Here is an 18,196-nt window from a genome sequence, read left to right as displayed (position 1 = left end):
TCTATGATCTCTTAGGTATGTTTATCCTCTTCCAATTGAAGTTTTTTTTTTTTTTTTCTAGTACTCTGTGTAGGGCTTCCTTTGTAGTTATAAATTTCTTTAATCTGTTTTATAATGGAAAGTTGTTTTTCCTTAAATTTTAGCAGATAATTTTGCTGAGTGTAATAGTCTAGGTTGACAATTTTGTTTTTTTCAAGACTTGGAATATACCTTTCCAGGCCCTGTTAGCTTTAAAGGTTTTTGTTAAAGAATCAGGTATTCTAATAGACCTGAGTTTAAAAGTCACTTAACCTTTCTCCCTTGCAGCTATCAGTACCTTTTTTTCTTTTTAGTATTTTAACTATCATATATTGTGATATATTTGGGTTTTGTTGTTGTCTATTTTGTTAGCTGTAGGCTTTTAGTACCTAGATAGGTACCTCTTTTTCTGGACTTAAAAAAAAAAATTCCATCTGTGATTCTCCTGAAGATGTCCTTTTCTATGGTCATAGCTCAGAGGGTTATTGTTCTCAAGGTATCCCCAATTTCTCCCATGCCCTGACTTCTCTTCTTTTCTTTTCTTTTTTTTTTTTTTTTAATTTCATGATGTTTGCTCAGGGATTTAATGCCAATATAGATTTTCATAGAGTCTTGTAACAGTAATCATACACTTGACAGTTGGACCCAGCCATTGTTCTCCTTGGTGTTTGCCCAAGTATAGATCCACTAGGATCTTAATACACATTTTGAGCAACTGTATTTATAGAAACTGAAAGTATGAGACAACTAAGATGTTCACTAAATAGAGGAATTCATCATCAGTGATGCTATTAATATCACTGTTGTGCTCTTCCTGGAATACATCGTGTGCTTTGATCAAAATATATTGTGATCAAAATATGTTTTAAATTTCCTGAAAAATTTTCACTTGAATTATATTGAGGCTTAGAATACTGTAGTAATTTTAACTCTGAAAATATGTAGTTCTTTATTTTTTAATGAAATGTTAATTATACTTACCTGAGCATTTAGATATATGATACTTTTATTATACTGTGAAAGTTTATAACTGTTTCTTACTCAAATCAGTTCATTGCAAATACTTTTTTCTACTCTTAGTTTAGAATTATTGCTCTCAACTGTGTATACATAATCCTGTGTTTCAGTGAATCTTTAAGCTATATCTGGGTAGTCTTACATGATTTGTAAATTATTTTACAAAGAGAATAATACTGTACAAATTATAAATGTAATTTGCCAAATATAGTGGCTCATGCCTTTAACCCCAGTGCTCAGAATGCAAAGTCTGCCAGGCCTGTGAGTTTGAGACTGTCCTAGTCTTTGTAGTGAGTTCTAGATCAGCCAAGGTTGTGTAATGATACCCTGTCTTTAGTAAATAAAGGAATAGATAGATGGATTGGTTAAATAAAATAAAAGTTTAAAAGTAAAATTTATTTAAATTTACCTTTCTTTTTCTAGGTGACACATCACATGCAACTGGATTGTTCAAGGATCAGTTATCAGGAAATTCCACTGGTACTTTGTTTAGGTGGGAAGAGGATGAAATTCCAAGGTTAGCCAATGTTGTCAAAAAAGTGAAAATTCTATATGTGTACTAATTGTGATTAGTTACCAGTGGTTATCATAATTAAAATTAACCTTTTACTACACTGGGCCTTCCACAAGTAAAAGCAAATCTCAGTATTGGTATATTACATGGAGTCATAGGTTTAAAGAAAATAGACCATGGTGGTGAAGGCAGTGATATGGAAGAGGTAAAGGCACTTGCTGCCAAATCTGATGGCCTGAGTTTGATCTCAGGGACCCACATGGAAAGAACATGAAGAAGAAAATAAATTCCTACAAGTTGTCATCAACTTCTAATAGCAGATAGCAGAGTGAAAAGGACAGAGGGGAAAGGGGGCATTGTTATTGTTAGACTACTTCCTACGGATTAGGGGCGTCAAGTTCCTTGGGGCAAGTTTGGTTTTCTCCTACAGGATATCAGTCAAAGCAATATAATCAAGTTCACTATAGAAACCCCATTCCTGGTACCACTTTCTGTCCGGGTTGGTTTCTCTGTAGCTGTGATAAATACTGACTATTGTTTTGTAGTGGGGAAGAAACTGTTGATGATCGGAGCAGACCTTAGCCATCTTAGGCAGACTTTCTTCCAATTGAGCTATCTATGAGCCATGACAAATTAATTTAACGTCTAATGTCCACCAAATTTTCTTGAGAAAAAGACGACAGAAAAAGAAAAGCTTTCTAATGTTTTTCTTAAAACATTTAAAAATAATTCGAAAATCTGCGTCTCTTAATTACAACTAAAGTTACTGATGTTTTGTTTTCATCTAGAATGTGTTCTGGCATGAAATACAAAGTTTGAAACAGGCAAAGTAGGCTCTGTACCAGCTTTTTATGTATTCTGGGGAGAACCGACAGTTACATGGTATCTTCCGAATTTTCTTTTTAGTGGTTCTGAAGGTTAATGTTGTTTTCAAATCAGAGAGCATTAATGAAAACCTGTAGTTTTCATCAAAAGTCACTTTGTCACTTCTGCTGGTTGTAACTCGCTGCCGATTGTTGGTGTGGTTATCACTTGGGCACTTCTGAAGAATTCTCAGATGCTTCCATTTGAGAGTGCTTAGCAATAGCTGAGGACAAGAAGAGTAGTGAATGTCATTTGCCCACTTTTCACTATGATCACCTTCCCTTATCTGAAAATCATACATGATTCTGCAGGAGGAGGGGGAATGCCTCTAGGGAACTTATTTTAAAATTTATGATTTTTAATGAATTCTTGTGTTCTCCTTCACCCATTTTTTCACCAGAAAATGCTAAATATTATGTAAGGAATATTTGACTGCATTCTAAATGCTTTCAATAGGTTATCCTTATAGTTTTTCTTACCCTGTTGTTATTACATACAGATAGTATCATGAATTCATTTAATATCCTCAGGTTTTCTCATTACTACCAAAGCATGAATTACCGCATAAGAAAAATCTCAGATTCCAGCAACAACAACAACTGGGGGAGTTTGTGCTAATTACTGTATTTATTTGAATCCTTTCTTTACAGTTCTTTATTGCTGGAAGGTGTTGAACCTTTGAGTACATGTGAATTAGAAGTGGATGCTGTAGCTGCTGACATCTTAAATAGGCTGGACATTGAGGGTACGCACACAATTATTCTTAATATGCAAATATTAATATGTAGAACATAATGATGAAAGTAGAGTAGAATATAGAGAAGAAGAAGGCAAGATATTTTGAAGTTTGCTTTTTGTTTCTGATGGGAGTCTCTGTTGGCCGGCTTTCTGTTGCATTGACAAAAACACCCCTGGAAACCATCTTAAAGAGTTCTTTGGGCTGCTCAGTTTCAGAGTCATCGCAGTCGTTGGTTGTCTGGCGCCGTCATTTCCAGGCCTGTGGTAAGACAGGGCGGCATGGCAGAAGGGCATGGTGAGCAATGGTTGTTCACCTCATGAAAGCTAGGACTCAGACAAGATAAAAACTGCAGCACTCCCACCCTCTTCTTCCAACTATGGGCATTCCCCAAAGCCCATTTAGCTCAAAATTGAATGGTTTAGCTCATTGATTAGCTTAGTGCCCTTGAAGTCCAGTAACTTAAGCACAACCATCTGGCTGGGACCAAGCCTTCAACGGGTGACTCTAAAAAGTACATTTCATATTTAATCACAGTAGATAGTCACTTTGCTCGTTTTTCCGTCCATATTACTGTTTTCCTAGATGAAATTACAATGAGTGACACTAAACAAAATTAGCCAGTACAAAATATTTCACATATTCTACCTTTTGTTTTATCTGCAGGTTATATGTCATGGAGAGAAGTTTTAGACCTAATATCTCTCATGAGACATTTGAATTTTATTTATTTGGTATTTTTTTCAGTCATTAGAGAAAACTAAAGAGCAAGCAGCATGATAAACTTAGAATTGGAATAATTTGTCTATTACAGCATATACAGTATTTTTCTTAAAAGATAATATCACTGGGCATGGTAGTACATGCCTTTAAGCCCACCACTGAGGAGACAGAGGCAGGTAGATCTTTATGGGTCCCTGGAAGGCCGGGGTTACATAATGAGTTCCAGGCCAGACAGGGTTACATAGTAAGATGACTTGCCCCCACAAAAGTACTTATGAAAGTTAGGCAGTTTATAGCAAGAACCTTTCATTTTGACCCTCGTAGTGTTGTTGTGATTGCAGCTCAAATTGGTGGAAACCCTGGGCTGCAGGCTATATGGGAAGATGAAAAACAACGGCGAAGAAACAGGAATGAAAGTTCTCAAATTAGCCAGCCTGAATCACAAGGTATAAACTTAATAATGCTCTAATGATCTCTAAGTAAATATTTTAATGGAAAAATAGTCATTGAGTGTTCCCTTAGCACTACATGTTATGTCTTAAATTAACCTTAAATTTTCTATGTATTTCTCTTACTGTCATTGCTACAGAACCTAATTCTTTACAATTCTGTCTTAAAATATCACTTTATTGCCATCTCTCTGTGTGTTCTTAGTTTTTATATGTCTTACCTTCTTGCAACACAACAGTTTTTTGTTTCTTTTTCATCCCTAGTATATGCGTGTCTTCTTTATTTCTAAGTAAGATACTGAAAACCAGGGCTCTCCTCTTAGAAACACCATTTTATTTGTTCTGTTTTGAAGGTGTCAGCCATGACACACTGTCTTTACAGTTTTCTGAAACTGTCATATAAACTCTCACCTTGATCATCATATACAACTGTGAGGAAAATATTCATTTATTATTAAATGTTGCTGTGATCTGGGAGAATTTGACAGCTCACAATACCATGGATACAGCACAATTTTAAAGATAAAACAACAAAAAGTATAAAGGACCACTTAGAAAACAAATATTGTAATAAGTCTCTACTGAAGTCTACTTAAAAATTTTAAATTTCTTTGTAATATCTAGAATGCCAAAAATATTTTGATAAAATTTAAGTCTCTTTTTATGCCCTTTAAAATAGAAATATATTTCACAAAGGAGGTAATTTCTAACTTCAGCATATATGTGTTTATAGATAGAAAGCACAATTTTTTGTTCTGTTTTGTTTCAAGTTATAATTATAGAACTTGAAGTGATGCTAAGTTCTTAATTTCATTTTTAATAACATCCACTTCTCTTTTGTATGATTCTATAACAGGACTGCACTTAGGTGGTGGGATATGGGTCAGGAGAAAGATAAGCTGCTGTGGTTTTTAAAACTCCTTTAAGGAGGAAGAAAAAGTGTTTCATTCATTTATCTAATGCACTTTTCAAATTAAAGATTGCAGATTTGTGCCAGCAACAGAAAGTGAAAAAAAATTTCAAAAGAGACTTCAGGAAATTCTCAAACAGAATGATTTCTCTGTGTAAGTGATTATTATAGATCTCAGAGTTATTTTTGTTGCTTTGCTATATAGTTTGTTATAAAAGCTCTATTTTAATTAAGTAGAACACTATCAGGATCTGTGGACTACAGCAATGGATCCCAAGAGTTTGCTGCTGAATTAACACTGCACTCTGAGGTTCTTTCTCCTGAAACGCTTCCGTGTTCGCCAGCCAATATGATAGAAGTCCACAAAGACACAGGTCTGAGCAAAGGTGAGATTGTCTGATTTGTCTTCTGAATTAAACAAAAATACTAAAACATCATTGTGTTGGACACTTAATATTTGTCTGTTTCCTTGTTTGTTTGTCTGTCTGCTTCCTAAGAAATAAATATGGGTATAACAAAAATTATTTCTTGTTCTTTTAGCTTTTCCACATCTCTAAAGTGTTGTATAAAATTTTGTGATGATTTTTTTTATATACATATGTCCACAGTATGTACTGTTGCTTAATGTTTTAAATTTTATAAAAATGATATCATTCTTGGCACAGATTAAGCAACTTGCTTTTATATTCAAAAATTTGTATTTTTAAAAAATAATTGAGAAATAATTTACATAGCATAAAATTTGCTAATTTTAAGCATATAATTACTCCATAATTTAATTTTAGAAAATGACCATCAGCCTACAGGCTTCCTTATTGGCATTCATGGCCACTCCCAGCTGTAACTCCCAAGTACCCATTTCCTTAGATTCTTATCTGTCTGCATTCCTAGATATGTCTTATAAATGAAATCATACAATATGGGCTTTTTTTTTCTTTTTTCACTTAGCAAAGCAAATACTTCCAAAGTTTATCTGTCCTGTGGTAATTATCAATATCTCATTTCTTTTTATTACCAAATATTATACTTATTAATCCATTTATCAGTTGGTAGATATTTGAGTTGCTTTTACTTTTGACTGATAAAAATAATGTTTCAGTAAAATGAAATTTAACATAAATGTCATGGGAAGAATTATAAAATATTAGAAATGTAGCAAATAAACCAGTTGTAAAGTAAGCTTTATTATAAAGATTACCTTTGAAGAGGGGGGAAGAATTAAATTAATGCTTTGATAAACCTGCATTTGTATGGACATGTTGCATTTCTATTCAGTAGATACTAGTGTGTGGAATTTGTAGATCCTGTGGTAAGTTTGTATTTAGTTTTTTTTTAATGAACACCAAGTTATTTTCCATAGTGGGTACACTACTTTTTGTTTCTACCAGCATTATGTATGGCTTCCTATGATTTAGTGTTTTTAACATTTGATATTATCTTTTTAATTGTTCTAGAGTTGTGAAATGCTATCTTACTGAGGCTTAATTTTTTTAATTTTAAAATTTTATTATTAATTACAATTTATTCACTTTGTATCCCAGCTATAGCACCCTCCATCTCTTCCCAGTCCTATCTACCCTCCCTCTTCTTTCCCTATGCACCTACCTAGTCCACTGATAGGGGAGGTCCTCCTCCCCTTCTATCTACCCCTAGCCTATCAGGTCTCATCAAGACTGGTTGCATAGTCTTCCTCTGTGGGCTGGCAAGGCTGTACCCTGCCCCCCCCCCCCCAGGAGGAGGTGTATCAGAGAGCCTGCCACTGAGTTCATGTCAGAGACAGCCTCTGCTCCCCTTACTAGGGAACCCACTTGGAGACTGAGTCTGTGGGCTACATCTGAGCCGGGGTTTTAGGTCCTCTCCTTGGTTTGGGTATCAGTCTGCAGGGTTCCCAGGGCCTAGTTTTGTTTTTTTGTTTTGTTTGTTTGTTTTTGTTGGTTTGTTTTGGCTCTGTTGGTCTCCTTTTGAAGCTCCTCCAGGTCTTTCTATCTCCCCCTTCTTTCATAAAATTTCCATGCCCTCTGCCCAAAGTTTGGCTATGAGTCTCAGCCTCTGCTTCAATACCTCAATCTACAGAGTCAGAGGCCCTCTGTGGTAGGCTCCTGTCCTGTTCCCTGTGTTCTCCTGCTTCCAATGCCTATCGCATTTGTCCTTCTGAATGAGCACTTCCCTAGGGTCTTCCTTGTTGTTTAGCTTCTTTAGGACTATAGATTTTAGTATGTTTATCCTATATTATATGTCTAATAAACACTTATGAGTGAGTATATACCATGTGTCTTTTCTGCTTCTGGGTTACCTTACTCAGGATGATCTTTTCTAGTTCCCACCATTTATGAGGCTTAATTTTTATTTTCCTCATTACTGCTATGACTCCCATCTTTTTACATGAACATTTTTTATTTCTTTTTATTTGTTTGTTTGTTTTTGGCTTTTCGAGACAGGCTTTCTTTGTGTAGCCTTGCTGTCGTGGAACTTTGTAGATCAGGCTGGCCTTGAACATGGAGATCTGCCTGCCTCAGCCTCCCAGTTGCTGGGATTAAAGGCATGCACCACACATCCAGCTTTACAATCAGTATCTTAACTTTGAAATTTATCATTGTTTCTTCATTTTAAAACCGCTGTGTTACTTTAATTCTTACCTGTTTCTCTACAAGTATTGGGTCATTTTCATTTTTGTCCAGGGCTATCTATATCTATTCTCTCAACAGCTTTGTAAAAGATTTTTTTCCACAGGATATGTTTGATATTAGGATACATATAAAATATATAGCTTATGTACAATTGGTAGGTAAGAGAATAATGAAGGTTTTGATGATTAGTCACTTGGTTTCAGATGTAGTGTTTTTAGGCAGAAGGACCCTTGATAACACTTGAATGTGCCAAATAATAGCTATAAATGAAATACAGAAAAGGCATGCTACTGTGGTTCTTTGAAATGGGATTATTTTAATCTTCGCTGTCTGACTACCAGTAAGCTGAAGCAAATTAAAGGCCATATGGATTATTTAATAATTGATTTCCATGTTCTTTACTCACTTCCTATTAGGTCACTGGCTTTTTTTTTTTTTTTTTTTTTAAGTTTTGTTTGTGTGTGTGTGTGGGGGGGGGGATATGTACAGGTGCCCACAGAAACCAGAGTAAGGTATTGGCTCCCTTCAAGCCGAAGTTATTACTAAGAGGTGGTAAGCTGCCTGATGTAATTGCTGGGAACCAAACTCTGATCATTGCAAGAGCATTTAGGAAATAACTGCTGAGCCATCTCTCAAGTTCTCTCTTATATAGAAGTTCCTTAGGTTTTACAGATTTTAAAGAAAAAGCTTCTTTCAGTTATTTTAGAAATATTTATCCCTATCAAGGTTTTTTGTGTAGAAAACTCCCATTTTTTAGCTTATCTTACCCGTCTTATTTCTTCCTTATGTTTTTTTTTTTAATTCTTGAGTGTTTTACATGTCTCCAATTTTAAATGTCATGTTTACGTACATTTTTTGATGGTTTAGGTTTGTACTTGATTTATGAGTCCTTTTATATCCTGCTTTAATGAATATTTTTATGAAGTATTTATTCTAAGGCTTAGGTGTGTGCTCTAGTTTGTTTTATGCTGTTGTCATAAATACCATGACCAAAACAGCTCAGAGAAGGAACAGTTTGTTTCATTGTATGTTTGCAGGTAACAGTCCATCACTGATGAAAGTGAGGGCAAGTATACCATGGAGGGAAGCTTCTTACTGAGTCGCTTCCTCGGCTTGTAGATGGTTGTGAGCTGCCATGTGGCGGCTGGGAATAAAAGTTGGATCTCCTGAATGAGCAGCTTGTTCTCTTAACTGCTGAAGCAACTCTCCAGCTCCTTTCCCCAATATCGTAGTGGTCTGCCTCAACCTTAAGAACACATTGTATGTGTCACTTACTGATTTTCATCAGAAAAATATAACTGTATAGGCTTAATAAAAATGCAGAAGTTTATAAATATTTAGTGATCAATAAATTCACGTTGTTTTGCCTTTTTGTTTGTTTCTATTGTTAGAAGTCTGACTGTGTAGCTCTAGTTAGACTGGAACTCACTGAGTAGATCAGACTGGTTCTGAATTCAGGGAGATCTGCCTGCATATGCCTTTCCACTGTTGGGATTAAAGATGTGTGTCACCATTTCCAGCTTCCTTTTTTGTTTTATTTTTTTTTTAAACACATGTGATTGGTGATGATGTTCTTTTGGCTTTTTATTGCATTTTTATTTAGTATTTCACTAAAATTACAAAATTTTAAGGTAGATTTACATTATATTATTCCATTTATACAAATTCTATATTGTGTAAGCTGATAGCTTTTAGAACCTAGGCCATTGCCTTAATGCTTTTGTATTCTTTGTCATCTTAAGGTAACACTAAACATAAAGTTGAAGAAGCAGTTATTAATGAAGAAGCAATTTTGAACCTCATGGAAAATAGTCAGACATTTCAGCCTTTGACTCAAAGACTGAGTGAGACACCAGTTTTCAGTAAGTAACAGTGCTACAGTAAATGTGTCAATCAAAGTGCATTTCTGGTTTTTTATTTTTCTGTTGATTTGAAGAAGTAAACATTTCACATTTAGTAAATACTGAGTATAAAAATTAATCATCACATTAAATCAAGTTGTTTTGTGGGCTTTGCATAGTTTTTCCTTATAAAAAGCTGTGAAAGAAAACTTTTTCTTACAACTATTTTTGGTGAAAGCATGTTGCTTGGGAGGTAAACCAAATCTATTTTATTTTTCTGTTTCTATTTTCCATGTGTGTGGTATGCATACATATGTATGTGTTTTGACATATGCAGGGATAAGCAGGCATGTGCAGACAGGCATCTGGAGAACCCAGGACAGTGTCTGAGCCATCCTTAATTGTTCTTCAACCTTCCTCATTGAAGCAGTGTCTGTCTGTCAAACCCACGGTCACTGACACAGCTAGCCAGTCTTGCTAGCCAGCCTGCTCTGGGAATCCCCGTCTCTGCCCACCAGTATTCATATTGGTTTCTAGGGCTCTAAACTCTAGTCCTTACACTTTGCAGAGTAAGCACATTAACTACTGAGGCATCTCCCCAGCTCTGAGACACATGTATTTTAAAATAGTACTCCAGATGAAGCATATTAATAAAAGCATGGATGCTTTGCTGTAGTGTGAGGAAATTTACGTTTGAAGTGGCATAGCACATGACAGTTATTTCTGAATGTTGTATCACCTTAAATGAATTTTAATCACCATAAATCATTTATACATTGTGCTTTGAATCATCAATGTTATGCTGCTGCTTCACTTTAAATTTTCACACTATCAGATATGATCCCAGCTCCATCCAATGCCCTTTCCACATTTTCATCCAGGTGGAACACTAACTGACTGATTATGGTCAATCCCAAAATTATTGTATATGCTCATATTAAAAATATTTTGCATAAGGAACTTTTCTACTTTTAAATGGTCACATTTTAAAAAGAAGTTGTCCTAGGAACACATGACTATTTTAATTTGAGGTTATAATCTTAAATATATCAAAATGTTTTAAAACACATTCTAGTTATTTAAACAAAAGTTAAAAGAGGACATAGAGAAGTTTAAGAAATTGAAAAAGGAGTGTGAGTGGCAAGACCCTAATTCACTTCATCAGTCAAATACTCTGTACCAATAGTAGATGTTTTTGCCTTGTATTGCCACCAACAATCTAAGTGTTATAAAAACCCAAAGGAAACTAACTGCAATTTTTGGTTTAAGAAGCAGATCATTATCAAAACAACCTATAAACAAATATTTTCATTTTGTATTACATTTGTGAACATAATTGCGATGTGTTTGTTGGCAGGATGGGGTTATATACAGGTGTCCAGGAAGCCAGAATTGGGCATCAGATCCTCTCATGCTTACAGGCAGTTAGCCGCCTAAAATAGGTTCTAGAAACCAAACTCAGGTTCTCTGCAAGAGAATTATGTGCTGTCAACCACCAAGCCATCTCTCCAGCCCATAAGCTAAAATCTTAAACTCAAACAAAGAAAACATAGAACTTGTTATTTTAGTGAATGGAGAATATGTTCCTACCTTGACTTATTTTACAAAGAAAAGGTTTGTGTAATAGATGAGGGGGGAAAAACAAAACAATGACCTGTTTTAATGTCCTTTAAAAAAGTTATTGAGGTGCATTGTTATAATTGTGCAACCTTCGCTATTATCCAATTTCAGAACATTTTTATCATTCCCCCCCCCCCCAAAAAAAAAAATATTCCATGTCCTCATTAACAACAATTACTTCTTTTTCAAACATTCTTTTACTAAGTTTACCTAACCAGGACATTTCATATAAGTGGAATCATTTAAACATTTTCCTGTCTCTGCCCACTTCTAATTAGCAAATCGTTTTCAAAGTTCACTCATGCTATAGCTTATGTCAGTGCTTTTATTCCTTTTTCTTCTACCATCTACATCACAACACATTTTGATTATCAGTTGATATTTATTTGTATTGTTTCCAATTTGGTGGGATCATAAATATTACTGACATGTTTATTTATACAATAATAAGCTTTTGTGGAAATACCTTCATTGCTAGCCATATACCTGAAAGGATATTGAAAACTTTAAAAACTTGTAAACTTTATAAAATTTATAAACTTGTGTTTATAAACAACACAAATAATTAAGTACTAAAAGGGGTAGGCTGGAGAGATGGCTCAGCAATTGAGAGTACTTGCTGCTCTTATAGCATCCCGGGTTCAGTTTCTAGCATTCACATGGCAGGGCCCTACCACATATGTGGCACCCTCTCCTGACCTTCATGAGCACCAAGCATGCCACATACACACATGCATGCTAATACTTATACACATATAATAGAAAGAAATCTTTAAAAAGAAGTCAATAATTCAAGCAAATGAATTAGTTCTCAAAAGAAGAAATAAAAGTGGCCAATAAGTATATGGAAAAAAATTGTTCAACATTCTTAGGCATCAGGCAAATTCAAATCAAAACTACGCTGAGATTCCATCTCATCCCAGGCAGAACCTCTGTCATCAAGGAAACAGAGAACTGTTGAGCCAGTTATCCCACACATTCAGGAGCTGAAGCAGGGCTGCAGAGGCTCTGTCTAAAAACAGGAAGAGAAAGAAGGAAGGACAAGAGACTCGTGAGTAGAGAGTCCCCCTGGCTTATGAAAGGTCCTGAGCTCACATACCACTGAAATAAAACAGCAACAAATACTTCCATGGGTGCAAGGGTAAAGACACTCTTACACAGTATAAGTGGAAAAATAAATTAGTGCATACACAATGGAAAATAGTACAGAAGTTCCTCAAACACAACTACCAGTAATCCAACTATACTTCCCCTACATACGTATTCAAGGACTTGAGTTTGTCATGCAACAGCTGTCTGCGTCCCTGACTATTGGGATAACCAACAGATAGTCAGATAGAAAAAGAAAATGTGGTTTATATGCATACAGTGTGATGTTGTGCTCTTCCAGAGGACCCAGGTTTGATTCCCAGCACCCAAATGGCAATTTGTCTTTAACTCCTGTGCCAGAGTATCCAATCCCCACTTCTGCCCTCTCTCTGGGTACTGACATACATGCATGCAAAATACACAAAAAACAAAAGAAAAGTTATATATATATTATATTTAATATATTATATCTATATAATATCTATATAATATATATTAATTATATATAATATTATATTAATTAATATAAATATATAATATATTATAATATATATTATCTATATAATATATATTAATATATATATAACTTTTCTTTATATATATATAATGAATATAGGGTTAAAGTTCTTGCCATGTGAGCAACACAAGTAGAATTCCAATCCCCAGACTTACATCAGTGCCAGGTGATCATGGCAGTTCACTTGTAATTATATCCTGAGAAGGCAGAGGAGGGATCCCAGGAGTAAGCTAGCTAATGACTAGCCTTATAAGTGAACTGTTGGCTTGATTAAGGCTTGATTAAGAGTGGTGGCCCACACCCTTAACCTCAGTACTTGTGAGGTAGAGGCAGACAGATTTTGAGGCCAACCTGGTCTACATAGTTCTAGGAATACATAGAAAGACCTGTCTCAAAGAAAAAAGTTCTGCTGCAATATATTTTTATATATTTAATGGCCATTTACATTTCTCCTTTGTGAACTATTTACCTAGTTATTAACTAATATTTTAGTATTTAATCATTTGAATTCTTTATGTATTCTTGGTATCAATTCCATTATATAAAAACTTCAATGATTTATTTTCACAAAAGCTAATGTGGAAAAGAAACTGAGGAAGATTCCCAGCATCAGCTTAGGCCTCACCCACACCGCACAAATGCATGGAGAAGGAAAATTAATACGTGTGTGTGTGTGTGTGTGTGTGTGTGTGTGTACACACACACACACACACACATCATGAAAACAAAGTGTGCCAACTGAGTTCGGGAGGACTCTTAGAGGAGAGTTAAAGAGAAGGAAAAGCTAACTAAAACAGTGATAAACACAGATGGAAATGATATAATGAAACCCATTATTTTATATGCTGACTCAAATAGCCAGCAGAAGTAAAGTAAAAAAAAAAAAAAACCACCAAGATATTTTCAGTTTTCTTGTATATACATGTGGTAGTGGAATTAAGGGGTTATGTAGTGTGGCTGTAGAGAAAGAAATAAACACAGTTTCACCTATGTTCCTAACCATAATAGTCAAAACGGGACATGTCTGGATGACTAGGCATTTTCCCACACTCCAAGCAAGCGGCCAGTTCTGGAATGGGTGCTGCCTGACTGTTCTCGAATTATAGCAGATTGCACAGGTGAGGGTTCCACACCCTTCCCTAGCCTCCATTAATTTGAGCAGGTCACTGAACTAGGACAGGCGTATTTCTTACTGAACTGTAAAGGCTTGGACAAGGTGGCTGCCAACAGGCAGAATCAGTGAGTGTAGCGAGGGCTGGGAGAAGAGGCTCTCGTGTCCTGTTCACCTGTGCCAGTCTCACGGAATCTCCTGTTTGTCTACCCAGAAGCTCTCCACATTCACTCCTAACACATGTTGAGGGTTTGCACACCTCCCTCTTTTGTTACCTACTTCTTTAAACTTTCTGAAATGTGTATGTTGTACATTGAGTATATCCTCCCTCGTACCTATGAATTTTTTTCCCCATCTCACTCCCCCTCCCATAAGTCCCCTTAGTTCATTTAGACCAGTGTTTTCTCAATCTGTGGGTCATGACCCCTTTGGAGGTCATGAACAACCCTGTCACAGGGGTCACCTAAGACCATCAGAAAACATAGATATTTACATTACAATTCATAACAGTAACAAGACTGCAGGTATGAAGTAGCAGTGATAGTAACTTTATGGTTGGAGGCCTCCTCAACATGAGGAGCTGCATTAAAAGGTCACAGCATTAGGAAGGTTGAGAACCACTTACTCCTACTTTCGAATCCACATGTACGTGTGTACGAGAGATTTTACATGTCTGTGTAAAATCTGGGAACCACAAATGAAGGAAAATGTGTGGTGTTTTTGGTTTTGTGGATGTTTCACTAAGCAGGTATGGCTTAATTGACCAGAACTGATTAAGTCACCATCAGTTATTCTGTATTATCCTGAAGGTGGTAGACAGGACTGAGCATCAACTCTTCTCCTGCCTTTCTCTGTCTGGTTGCCAACACCCATCCTGATTTATTTAGCATATTAAAAGACACACTTTGATGATTACAAAGCATCTTAGATGTGTGCCAGAAATTAAGGATATTTTACAAGCTCAGCAGCAGTAGGTGAAGATTCCAGTTTCTTCACAACCTTGTCAACACTTGATACTGTGTGACTTTTTAACTTTAGGAATCATAGTATATATAGTATAGTTTCATAAAAATCAAAGTATTAGCTTTTTAAAAAAAACTGTCTTATATATCTCAACTAGATTTTATTTTGACTATCCTGTAAGTAAAGTTAAGTTAAAGTGAAGGATAAGATATTTACATGTCTATTTTTTATACTTAGTTAGCTGTCATTGACTTGAATACATTTCATTTTGAACACTTATGGCCATACTTTCTTTAGTGTTCTTATACTGAGTAAGCTTGGACAATTCTTTAAAACACCAATCCCTAGGTCCTACATCAGAAATTCTCATTTAATGAGAATCTCTCTCTTTTTTTTTTTTTTTAATAAAGTCATTAAAGTCCTCTGGTTCAGATGTTCTAAGGAACTCATTTGATGGGAGGTGTTAATGTTACACCATTAACACCTGAGCCTTTGGACCAGTTATTCTTTTTAGTATGTGTCAGCATCCGCTGTGTTTTTTCATAATTGAACACAATTGTTAGATCATTTAGAAATTGTAAGCTGTTTGTCGGTGATTTATTTGCTTGTTTTATAGTGGACAGTAGTCCTGATGCAGCGCTGGTACATCTTCTTGCTGGTTTGGAAAGTGACGGATACCAAGGAGAAAAGAATAGGATGCCATTACCATGTCACTCCTTTGGAGACTCTCAAAACCCCCAAAACAGTGATGATGAAGAAAATGCACCACAGATTGAAAAAGAGGAAATGGAGCTTAGTTTGGTGATGTCCCAGAGATGGGACAATGATATTGAAGAACATTGTGCCAAAAAGAGGTGATTTTTTTTTAAGTTATTTCAGTTACTCTAATAAATACTTTTGTCACTGCAGTACTTTAGTAAACTGTTTGTTATAATTCGTAATATAAAATACCTTGTGAACTAAATTTACTTTAAAAAAATCCCTTTTAAATAATGACTTTTTTCATGTCGCATATTTTTAATATTCCAAGCAATATCATGTTCTACTACATTTTAAAAAATCGAGCCTAGACACCATCTGTTTATATACAGTATTGGCACATGTGAGAAACAAATGGGTAAAGTTGAAGTTCCTCCTTTCCACAGAACTTGGAAAGAGTAATTCCCTCCGAGAATAACTGCTAATGGATCTAACTACGTACTATACAGGGTCAGCCTGAAAATAAGAAGTGACTTTTCAGGTCTGATTAGACTGAGGGAATTAAATATTAAACATAAACAAATAGCTGGCCAGGTAAAACATGCCTTTAACACCAGCCAAGGCTACATAGTGAGACCTTATCTCAAAATAAATAGTCTTAAAAGCAAACACTGTTACGCTGGTTTGCTTTTAAGATCAGTCAGGAAGAACTGGGTATGATGGTGCATGCCTTTAATCCCAGCACTCATGAGGCAAAGGTAAGTGGGTTTTGGTGATTTAGAGGCAGCCTGGTCTACACAGTTAGTTCCAAGCCAGCTAGGACCACAGAATAAGACCTTATGTCTCAAAAGACAAAACAAAAACAAACAAACAAAAAGCTGATGTATTAGGCAGGGTTCTCTAAAGGAGTAGAAATGATAGCAGGAATATATTTTTATAATTAGTATATATAATATATAATATATATTATATATTAAAGGGGCATCTATTATATTGGCTTACAGGATGTAAGACAACAATGACTGTCTTATAGTGTAGAAGCCAAGAATCTGTGAGGCTGATGTCTCAGCAGGCCCTGTTCATTGTTGAAGTCCAGGAAGATTCCTGGACAGCTGGTGCTCTTCAGTCTACACTGGAATTTCAAAGAGTTGTTTCTGATATTGGTGAAGGAATGCCACAGTAATGGGATGGAAGGACATGTGAAAAACAGTGAGCAAGCAGGCAAAAAGCAAGTTTCCTTCCTCCATGTCCTTTGATCTGGGCTGCCACCAGAGGGTGTTGCCTATATTTAGAGTGGGACTTCCTGCTCTAAGTAATCTGATCAGGAAAATCCTTCACCAGACAGGCCAGAGATGCAATTCCACATCCACTCCGGTTGGCAACTAAGATTAGCCATTGCAGATGGCATTGTGGTTTTCTAATCAGCCTCTGTGAGCTTGATTAGTTTGAGTCTGCCTCTGAAACTCAAACATTTCATAACCATACTAGAGAGAAATTGGATAATAGAAACATAGAAAGAAATTTGTTAAAATGTGTATTAAGTGCTAGGTTTTGCAATGTGTATCATAGTTTAAGAAGACTGAGAAAATAAAGGGAAATAGAAGATTGGAAAGATCTGTGAACACTGTCATTTTTAAAGAACATTTGAATAGAGAATATTTGATCTAATTAAGTAAAAATCAATAAACATTTATATATTGAAGATTGATATGTAGAAAATGGTGTATCTGTTCACTCTGATTATAGAGGATAAAGCATGAATATTCATGTGTGATACCAAAAAGCAGTTAGCTACTAACAGAGCTGATAATGATAGAAGAGTTATCCTATAAGACATCAAGCTTTTGATGCAGAGAACATGAAAACAGAGATTACATCAGAGTTCCTAAAAATTAGATTTTTACAACATACAGAAGGTTGGACGAGAACATGAGATGCCTGATGTAATATTTCTTTCAGCAATTAAAGGTGATTTTAGACTTTATGAAGAACTATGATTTGTAAAAGACTTAAAGGAGAGACTGTCTTGTATATAATAAAGAGATATTTTCAAGCAGTTGAGGCCAGAGGGGAGAAGTTGGGTATGGAAAGAAAAGCATCTAGATGGAAGTGAAAGTATCAGACTAATGTAAACATAACCTTGCTTTGTAGCTATTGCAAAATCAACTCAGTAACCATATTGTCTTCTAGCTCTTATTAGGTCACTGCTACTTTCTCTCTAGCCCCAATTTGAATGCCCTATCTTACCCTTCCTGTTTTTCATTTCAGAATTTAGTGATTCATTTATGAATACCTAAAAATATGTTAGGATGCTACCTTTTCAGAAGTCATCTAATTCTCATTTGTTATTTTTGTGTATATCATACCCACGGATAACATTAAAGTGGAGACTATGAGGAAGGCCATGACTAGATGGGGTAGTCTAGTATGTTGTGGCTATAATGTAAGAATTACATGCTGGGCAGTGATGGCACAGACCTTTAATCTCAGCACTCAGG

At 35.5% G+C, this 18,196-nt stretch overlaps 1 protein-coding gene across 5 annotated transcripts in view; it reads left to right on the top strand.

Annotated features, from left to right (window-relative positions):
* Rev3l (REV3 like, DNA directed polymerase zeta catalytic subunit) overlaps window positions 1-18,196 on the top strand; it is a 135,692-nt gene that overhangs the window by 58,734 nt on the left and 58,762 nt on the right. For 4 of the 5 annotated variants that reach the window (XM_055615880.1, XM_055615883.1, XM_055615882.1 and 1 more), the window contains exons 5-11: window positions 1,459-1,552; window positions 3,064-3,158; window positions 4,214-4,318; window positions 5,301-5,385; window positions 5,466-5,617; window positions 9,601-9,720; window positions 15,616-15,853. In XM_055615880.1, coding sequence (XP_055471855.1) covers window positions 1,459-1,552; window positions 3,064-3,158; window positions 4,214-4,318; window positions 5,301-5,385; window positions 5,466-5,617; window positions 9,601-9,720; window positions 15,616-15,853 — 889 coding nt within the window. The remainder of the gene's footprint in view (window positions 1-1,458; window positions 1,553-3,063; window positions 3,159-4,213; window positions 4,319-5,300; window positions 5,386-5,465; window positions 5,618-9,600; window positions 9,721-15,615; window positions 15,854-18,196) is intronic. The other variant, XM_055615881.1, reaches the window with a different exon arrangement.

Source organism: Psammomys obesus, unplaced genomic scaffold, assembly GCF_907164565.1.
Source record: "Psammomys obesus unplaced genomic scaffold, mPsaObe1.curated_primary_1811, whole genome shotgun sequence".
NCBI lineage: Eukaryota > Metazoa > Chordata > Mammalia > Rodentia > Muridae > Psammomys > Psammomys obesus.
This window is presented reverse-complemented; position numbering and strand designations above follow the sequence as displayed.